At 39.9% G+C, this 10,420-nt stretch overlaps 1 protein-coding gene across 1 annotated transcript; it reads left to right on the top strand.

The window, feature by feature from the left end:
- Window positions 1-1,636: 1,636 nt before the first annotated feature.
- On the top strand, window positions 1,637-10,228 carry LOC109043963 (synapsin; the record flags this gene model as incomplete). Its single annotated transcript, XM_019061357.2, is given in 3 exon segments — window positions 1,637-1,901; window positions 3,315-3,456; window positions 4,715-10,228. Coding segments are annotated over 3 exon segments (625 nt in total), but the record flags the coding sequence as incomplete, so codon positions are not given.
- Window positions 10,229-10,420: the final 192 nt, after the last annotated feature.

Consider the following 10,420-nt stretch of genomic DNA (forward strand, 5'->3'; position numbering starts at 1 on the left):
TCCCAAATGCGACAGGAAATCGCCATTCCTGGGTTCCTGGCTCGTTTTAGAAACAACGTGTGTACAATTCGTTCCGTATTCGGATGGCTGCGTTTATGGATGAATCAGAAATAACGATTCTTTAGTATTATGCAAAATGAAGGACGAATACCGAATCCAAGCTCTACCGATGTTGGCAATAAGAGGTGTGAGCAGTAATCGAAAATTACTAACTCCAACTTTTCAAATTTTTAAAAAGACCAGTAAAAAACTGAATTGAACTGAAATGTTGCAAACTTTGAGAGATTCCCGTTTTGAAAATTTGGAGCATTAGGAAAAGTTTGGACATCGAATTGGAAGGAAAGAGAAAAATCGAGCGCCAACACATTTGAAGATAGGAGAGACGTAATCGGGACTCATTTTTGAAATTTTCTACAGAGTCTGAGCGACACCTAATATGCAGCATAGAGTGAAGCATTGCGAGCTCACGCCTCGCGCCATAGCGCCTTCAATTTTGCAGATACAACACGGACATCCATCGAGCACGAATAGTCGTATCTCTGCGCCGTCATCAACGCGCGTTGATGCATGTGTCTGTTCTTTTTTTTGCAACAGACTTACTTTTAAGTGACTACGTCATCCGATATAATATCCAACATTTGTGTTACATTGTGTGTTTGTTTACATTTGAACCATGACGTAGCAACTACCTGAATCAGTCTATAAGGAACTACTATTTCTGGTTCATTCTAGAAATAATATAGGTACCGTTCGTTTCCTAAAGCAAACAATTGCTTTTATGGATAAACCAAAAATATTAGTTCCTTATTGCAAAATATAAACCATATATCGACGGTGAAGCAGACCGCTTATCTCGTTTGCGGTGTTAAAAGATCTCCGCTGCTCCCACTTCATTTCTTGGCCGGAGAACAAATCAATATCATTTCTTGAGGTTTTCACAGAGTTTTCTTCGACCAGGGAAGAAAAATCACGGAAGTTTTCAGGAATTGAGGTTGAGTAGTTTTTCATTTGAAAAATGGAGAATGAAAATAAGTCTGCAACATCGCAAACCGAAATATACGCGGTGTGGCAGTTTCACCGTCGATATCCTCCACGATACAAAAACAACTTAAAATGGGACTAAGGCCCCAAAATTAAAATAAAGACATGTAAAGTAAAAACCCGGGAATTTTCGCGGTGACTACACCCGCATTTTCAACCGGAAAAAAAAAGAAGAAAGAAAATGAAAAGAAACACACTATGAGCCTCGCCGCTGTTATTGTGAAACTCACAAATGGACGTATTTCTGTCAAACGGACCTATAAGCGGCATAGAATGAGGAAGGTAGAGGGGGGCTTGGATTGGCGGCGGAACCGGGCGTCGGGATCATTCCGTCCTATGCTCTCAATGTTTTTCCATGGCGCTTGGTTCCTTTTGACAGAACGCGCTATCCGGCATTCTAAATTCCTCAAAAGGAACTCAAATTGGCGCTTAGTTCCATTTGATAGAAATACGTCCAAATTTCAGTCACACTTTAAGTTGTTCCTGTATTATCGTTTCGGACCAATTAAGTTGTTTCTTTTATTCTCCACGATGGAGCGAAAATGCATTTTTCCCCTTGGGAATTCCATACAATGGATTGATTGGGTGTTGGCAGGCGGAAGTCGATATCGGGGAACTGGAAGACGAACACGGGTTCGGCGATGCTGGAGCAGATCCAGATGACGGAGCGGTACAAGCTGTGGGTGGACGAGGTGGCCGAGCTGTTCGAGGGCCTGGACATCTGCGCGCTGGAGATGATCGTCGCCAAGGACGGGCGCGAGTACATCATCGAGGTCAACGACAGCGCCCTCACCCTCATGGGCGACTCCCAGGAGGAGGACCGACGCCACATCGCCGACCTCGTCGTCCAGCGCATGGCCGTAAGTACTCAGTCGTCCTACAGACAAACGCCACACGAAGGAAAAAAACTTCGTGCATGAGACCCGAAGTTGAGGTCATATGGATCTCTAAAGTTTTCTGATCACGCATCCGAAAACTTGAGGTCGAGCTACCGAAGTTCGGGTCAGACATCGAGGCACTTCGGTATGTACCGGAGTACTTCAGATGTGTGACCCGAACCCTTCGGTATATATCGAAGTACTTCAGATGTCTGACCCGAACTTCGGCAGCTCGACCTCAAGGTTTTAGATACGTGATCTGAAAACTTCAGAGATCCATATGACCTCAACTTCGGGCCCCACGCACGAAGCTTTTTTCTCCGTGAACACATAGTGAATCGAGTCAACAGCCGGCCGATTATTGAAATTGATAAACAAAGCTAAAGAAAAAGAAGACAAAAGTGATATGGAGGGATCCTATTGATGGAAGCGGGTATGGTCGCAATGGACAAAAGAAATAAGTAATCGACTAACTTACGGCAACCGACAAGAGACCCGCAGTCAGTCTATCATTTTTCCTCTTAGTCTGTAATGACCACCAGTTTCAACCAATGGAATCGTTCCATACTCCCTGTGTCTTCTTTGTCTATAGCTTTGTCTATCAATTTCAATAATCGGCCCGCAGGGGAGGTCGGACAAAATTTGGAAACTTTCAACCCTTATAACTCCGTTTATACAATACTTTGAGGTTCTAAAAGTGGTTCCATTGGTTTCCTCGTGAAATTTACTTCAATAAGCATCTCTTGAACTTTAAAATGTGTCGAAATAAACATGAAAATTCGATGTTTTTGCCAAAAATTACATATTCGACCTCTCTAATAGACTCGATCCACTGAGCGTCGTATGGACCTTTGGCTCTTGCAAGATTTACTTGGATACTGCACAGATTTTCTGAATTATTTTGAATATACTTCAAATTTTTCAGAAATTGTTTTAGATTTTCATATTTATAGGGTCATACCTGCGTGGAAAGTCTTGAAAAGGTACACAGGTGCAATAGCTCAGGACTCCAATCACATTGTCGTTTCCTGGACGAAGGAACGGAACTTAATTGCGATTTAATTTGCAATTTTTCATTTTCATAACTTTATTAATACAATATGTTTTGATCGAATACATTTGGAAATACACGTCGCGTCGCATCGTTGTGGATGTGTACTGACTGGTGTTTTCTCCGCGTGACAGTGTCCTCAGTAGTGCAATAAACAACACAATACGGTAAGAATCAAGGCATATCACGATATATTTTCTCATCAGATGTTCACGTCGTATCCGTCGTTAACCGTGTTTAAAAAACCCCAAAACCAACTCATTAATGATGTATAGTTCATTGAAATAATAACATTCCGAGACTGATGTGAAAATAAATTGTATTCTGTTTGATCTCTCTCTCAGGGTCTGTGTCATCCGCCCCTGACGAAAGCAATGTCACGAAGCTCTATTTCCGGGTCAACAGCCACGCAGTACGTCGAAGACGAGAGGGGCGGGCTCACCGATATCTCAGGGGCCAGCCAGCAGCCGCGACGAGACTCACAAGGTAAACTGCTGTGCTAAGGAAGAGCGCCGTATAAACATTCGATAGGTGCCAAATTTCCCAGAATAAAACATGTAATCTTGAAGAAAGTTGTGCGTATTTTTCCTTATTTCAGATATTTTAGATTGAATTGCAAAAAAATTGTCTGAAAAATTGGAAAAAAAAAAATTGTCTGAAAATATGCAGTATTTTTCAGTAAATTCCTTTTTTATTGAAAGAAATATGGCCCCTCATGAATGCTCAAAAGGCATTATTCCTTAGCATGGTAGTAAAGGAATAAGCTGGATCCAACGTAGACATACCCTAATACCTATATGTATGTATACGTCATGACGAAATGATGATGTCAGAGAATTTTTCCAAATTCTACGCAGACTGTAAAATCTCAGAAAAATTGCAAAGTTTTGTTTATTTCGTTCTCAAATTCTCAGCCTTTCCAAAAAAAGTCCTTACCTTTAAACCGTTTTTCTGCAATTTTTATGATGAGCCTGCTGCAAACTTCAGCTGGAGCAAGAAGAAGAGTAGGTTCTTAAATAAAATGGCTCAAAAATCACGATGAGCGCATAGGGAAAGTCTTAAATACACTCTTATCTTCACAATCTGCGTAAGAAATATGCGTTTTTTCCGCTTCAGAAACGATACTACGGCACAGGCGAACATTTTCTATGAGGAGTCGTCTCATCCAACCCTTACGCACTAGGATGCTACGGCTACGCAAAATTTAACACGGCCGACGTCAATTCGCCAAAACACATGCTATGAGACGGGGTTCATCAACTGGCCTGTTTATATTTATATTTTCCTTGTGTTAATACAGACCATGGTGCTTTCTCACGATTCGCGCGCAGAGGCGACCGCGACATCCTTGTTGATTGTTGATATTGTGTAGCATCCTAGTGCGCAAGGATTGGATGGAACGCCTCCTCTGGCCAAGTGTTCACCTGTGCCGTAATATCGTTTTGGAAGCGAGAAGCTTCGAAACAATAGTTTCCTATTACTATTTACCCTCAAAACCATTTCAGCAACCCCCCCCCCCCTTTAATCCCGTGTAAAATATCTGCATTAAATTGCACAATCTGGCAACTTTCCTCAAAACGTCTTCTATGTCGGCGTCGGCCGTCCTCAGAGACGTCGGCCGTCCTCAGAGACGTCGGCCGTCCTCTTGTGTGCATAGAAACAACATGTTTGTCGGTCTTGTTGCCTACCATGAAAATGAAGGGGAGTCTTGATTTGGCGATCTAACTAGTGTTTTTTGTTTCAGCGTCTCAGAGCAGCACGATGAGCAGCGTGAGCCAGCAGTCGAGCAGGCGAGCGGAGGACGCGCAGAGCCAGCGAGCCGCGTTCGGGCGCCAAAGTTCCACGACGGGCAGCGTCACGGGGCCCGCCCCCGGAGCCCCCGGCGGCCCCACCGGCGAGGACACCGAGGACACCATGAAGAACCTCCGCAAAACCTTCGCCGGCATATTCGGCGACATGTAATTCCACCCCATCCTCCAAGTAGCAATCATCGCCATGACCGGCCATTTTGCCCACGCTAATTTTTTCCAAAATCATAAAAACCAAAAATTACGCAATTTTTCCCGAATAATCGCTCTTTTATCGATGCCCATTTCCGCCGAGTAAATTGCCACGAACTGAGATCAAATCGCGATTAACCTTAAAATGACGGACGTGGTTCTTTTAGACCCTCGCATGGAGAGTTTTGACAAACGCAAAGGACTCTTAAAACATGTCAGAAGGGAAGGCATTGAAATTAGGGAAGAAAGGAGGAAGGAGTAGAGGAGGAAGAATAGAAAAAAGTGGTAGAATGAAGTAAAGAGAGAGAAGGGGTGTAGGTAGAAAAAAAGGAGAGGAACAAAAAGAAGAAAAAGAAGGAGCGGAGTATATTTTTCTTCTTCTTTTTTACTCTCTTCATCTTCTTCGTCTCGTCTCCTCTTCGCCCACTTCTGCTTTATAATGCCCAAGAAGTAGGTCAGAAGTTCTAAGCTTTTGCACATATGCTTTATCAAAATTCTCCATGTTAGGATCTAAAATACGAAGTTCGTCAGAGTGGATTCAAATGGCGAGTATATAAATCGATAGGAAAAATTATAATTTTTAGGCGATGAAGCGGTTTTAAAGTCGGTTTATCATCACCAATTATTCTTTCATCAAAAAATGCTACTTGGGTCCTCGCGATACTTAGTTAACCCGCTCGTTTTTGAGAGGGCCAGAATGCTGATTCAACTTATGCTAATAATAAGCCCTGAAAAAATCAAACCATCAGAGATTCGCAATTCAAAGTTCAACCGAGTTTAAATCGTGTCGACCTATGATATTCCATTTGAAATCCTTTTAATCAGGGTAAGTCCCTAAATAGGGGAAGCGGTAACTGTCGCTTTCTACGACGACAAGTCCACAATACGCGTTTCCAACATCACGCGTCGAGTAGTTACATCCGAATTCATGTCGAATTGGATTCCTCAAGTATATGCAATAAATCGCTTTTATAATGAATATTTTTGTTTACGAGCGAATGTGTTTCAAGCTCGGTTTCAATAAGGAATTTCTCTTGCGATCAGCAATATGAGAGCTGTAAGTACTTAGCAGCAGCTCAGATCTACCTTTTCAAAATAGATGAAATGTAACTCAAACCCCTATTGACTCTTTACACCATAAGTTCAAACCAGTGAAATTTTTAATTGAAAATTCACCCCCATAAAAAAGTGAGAAACCTTAATCGCGCCACAGTGGGGTTACCCTATATACGCGTCCAAGCTATAGGTACTCCTTCTGATAGCACAATGACACTTGAAATAATTTTTGAAAATAGCTCTTTTAACCATAGAGTGTTTAAAAAATGTTACTGACATGGGGAAGAAACTTTGAGGAAAAACATGAGGAAAAAACTGGGGAAAACATTTTGCAACTCTGCTACTTTTAAAGAGATAAATATTTATGACATACAAGCGTTTAAAAAACGTTTTAAAGTCATTTTTACTGATCATCGTTTCTGAAAATTTTGGGAAGATATTTTGGATGTAAGTAGGTTTGTAGAAATAATTTCTTAGAGTAAACGACAGATGAAACGTTTTTAAAACGTGCTATAAGGGAGAGGAGTCTTCAGGATTCGATTTCCATAAGATTATAAAACATGATCATTGATTATGTTTCAAGTTGTATCTAACACCTTCCCTTCTTTGCTAGGTTACATTTCATAACTTTTTGAGTACACGGGATGATCATCTTAAGGCTGCTGACGGGCATGTGAACACATTCGCTGTGATGCATTTATATAATTAATTATTACGATACACTTGAAGAGTGTATTTGAAATATATTTAAAATGTCAGTTAAGTTTCTCCCTTTTTATCAAATGTTGACCCCAATGCCATGGACAAGAGTCATGCAAATATCTCAAGACTTAAAAATTTCAAGTTCAACCAGTAGCGATTCTTATGAGTAGGTATAGACAACACAGTTTTTCCTCCATTGAAACCCTTTGTTAATGATCGATTGATCGATCCTATGTGAGGTATTCTACCTTTGTTACAGGCCACGCTGAGGAAAAATCTCGTATGAAAATCTAAATAAGTGGTGTGGCGTGCTTTGCGATACATCGATTGATCTGTCATTTAAACATTTGGACTATGATCGAATAAGCAGGGTGTTCGTAACGAGCACCTTAATAATCGATTCATTATCATGGCTTCAAATGGGCAAATATCGATAACAATTTCTCCTGACAAAATATTTGCTTTAGAGAAAAGTTATGAATACTTCTCCTTGACATTTTCAGATACTTCAATTGTACTCCACTACTGTAAATAGTTTTCAAGTTTCCCTATCGAAGGACTTTGGTAACGTCTAGAGGCTCATACGACGTTTTTCTTTAGCGCGAAAGTATCGGCACTTAAGTTTTTTCTACACATGTTCAAATGGCTGACCTCTCAGTGTTACTGACTTGCAGGAATCGCCACTGAGTTCAACGTGTTCGTGCTTTTTTTACGGTCAAACTTAGTTTTTTTACTCAATTATTCGCTGTTATTTTAAATGAATTACATTGTAGTTTTTATATTTTAATAAAGTGTTAATAGAGAAAAGCAGCACCACGGCAAAGGAATTCTAAACTTAGGTTCTCCAAAGATTTTAAGTTTTGATGTTTGAGATGTTCGCAACAGAGTGAGAGAATCTCTAAATTAATAACCGTCTCTGCTCACGATGTTAAATTATGAGAAACATTTCATCTATCCTCCCCTGGAGCCTGGTACCCTGCGAGTTACCTGTTGAAGACAAAATCTATTTTTATTATCATTCTAGATTTAAACACAAGGCAACGGTTAAAAAAACCTTATCGACTCTAAAAATAATACTTTTAATACCTCTTCATTACAAATAGGTTTTTAAAAAAAAGACACCAATTTGGTGTTTCAATAGCTTTTCTCAGTCATTCTCATTATATTTGGAAGGTTAATAATAATTATATCCTGAGACATAGGCAAAGATAGTGCATGAGTATTCTGTTTAGCAATTTTATAGTTGAGTAAACTACGTGACGATAGCCAATTACTGACCAATGGGAGCGGTGATTGCTCCCTTTTGGTCAGTGGTTGGCTACAACAGCGCGTCTTATGCGATCCCGCTTCTCATTGGCTGCCGCACGTGCCCACATGAGCTTGAGAGACCACGGGGCCAGCCAATGAGAAGTGGGCACAAGACGCATTGCTCTCATTGGTCAATGAGAGAGTGACCTAATAGAAGTATCGCCATCGCCATTAGTATGCCCCTTTTAATTGGTTCCTCCACCTTGAGCCTCGGGCGAACGTTGTGAACAAAAAAAAAAAAAAAAAAAAATGACTTAAAATGGGAACTGGGAAAAAAGTCTGTTGGATCCAAAGTTCAGACTCTTGAAAATCTAACAAGCAAAAATACTCAGGATTCGGTCAGATTTTTGCTTGAATCGAACGGAAATACGCTAACATTAAGAGGTTTGGCTCTCGATTCAAGCAAAAATCCGATTTAATCATATGTATTTTCTCTTTTCAAATTTTCATGAGTCTAGACTCAAGATTCACGCGACTTTTTTTTCCAGCGTGGTTTTATTCGCATGTCGCACTTACTCTAAAGCATTATCAAGTGCGATGTACTTACAAAGTTTTATGGCCATTCGTGAGCTATTTTTGAGAAAACTCATTATGAACATAGTAAGGTTGGCAGCGAATGCGACTGGTGATAATGGCAGTAAGCCCCCCCCCCCTCCCCCCCATCATCAAAAACCAGGACAAAATCCCGCCATTTTTGGGTCCAATGGCCTCCATGGGACATCATGTCCATACTTTATCATGTTGCTTTTTGGTATGGTTGCGGATTTGCCACAACTGCAAGAATATTTTTGTTGGACGCCATCAGTTACATATTGAAAATGCAGGAAATTGTTAGGAGGCAGGCGGTACCTGATATGCATGCCCACTTATGGAAGTCCGGTTACAGAAGGAGGCTACAAAGTAGGGACAAAATTTTAATACAGGTGCCTAGGTAACTATCTCGACGCACCATACCTCCATTATACTTCAATTTAATCCCACGCTCAAAGATGGATTTTAAGAATACTCCAAACGCTAAAAGCATGCGCTTGCCCTCGAAGTTATACCTTATCGGCGGATAATTCACTTTCAGGGTGGGTAAAAAGCAACCCTACCTCTTAGATGACGAGATCATAGAATTACCTATTTCATTAAAGGAAGCCTCTCTGAGATGAAGCACATCAAGAAATTTAGTGAAAAGCTTTGTACAAACAATATTTGATGTATCGCAACACTATCATTGTTAATTTTTGAGTACAGTTCATTTTGTTTTTTTATTTTAGTTAATTATTTTAATTCTGTCTATGGTTTAATATAAGAAGTAATGTTGTACATTGAATTGCCTTACTATTATATGAGAGTATTTTAACTGTACCGATTAGAGTTACACAATTTTGAGCCCAGCAGGAGAGAGAAAAAGGAGAGAAATCTTGACCCTCCTTACCTACAAATATACCTACAAATGTTTCTACTTGGGTCAGAGGAAGATTGAGGATAAAGTGATAATTTTGTTTCGAGGGGGAAAATATTGGTTTTACGTCCAATAAACGGGTTTATGTCCTCGCGTAAAAAAGAAAATGATAGAGATACTTTAGAAATGCTGACAGATCTATTAAGTTGGCCTTCCGCTAGGCAGTATGCACAAGAAATATTATAAAGGTGTGAGAGTATCAAAAATAAAACGTGAAAAAATGAAAATAGCATGATTTTAACGACTACTTACATTAACAAGACATTATTAGGACGGGAGCAGCCCAAATTTATAACAATAAACCGTCAAAACATGCCAGAAAAAGAATGCGCGATCTTCCCCCTTGATTTTCCGAAACGAAGATCCTTTGATAAACTGGGAAGATAATTTTACAAGACAAGTTTCAGCTCCTAATATCCATAAGGCCAAGGAGTTCTCATTATCGGTATTTTTCATAGCAAGTATTTCCGTAGTTGAATAGTCTGTTGAATTTGTGCTGTTTGTTTTTATTGTTGCTGATTGGAAGCAAATATTGAGTTATTCTTATGCTGGTATTTTACGAAAAACAAAATGTTAATGACTTTCCGAGTCAGCTAACCCCAAGATCTGTTTAATTTTGTTTCTAAATGTTGTTGTTAATATTATAAGCTTTGGTAATTTGTACATAACTAGAATGTATGATCATTACATGACTGTTGTTACCAATATTTTCATTACACCATTAATGACCGCAATGAGAAAATGTCTTCTTTGTCAAGGTGCATTATACCCATTTAAACTAGATTTTAAGCATCTCACATTCAATTTGATTAGATGCACTTCTTATTATTACAGTCATACTTTGATTTTCCACTCATCGCCTGCCTGGGGCCAAGATGAGGCACGGCTGACACACCAATATTTGTCTCTCAAAGAGAAATTTGGCAATTGCATA

Source organism: Bemisia tabaci, chromosome 1, assembly GCF_918797505.1.
Source record: "Bemisia tabaci chromosome 1, PGI_BMITA_v3".
In the NCBI taxonomy this organism is placed as follows: Eukaryota; Metazoa; Arthropoda; class Insecta; order Hemiptera; family Aleyrodidae; genus Bemisia; species Bemisia tabaci.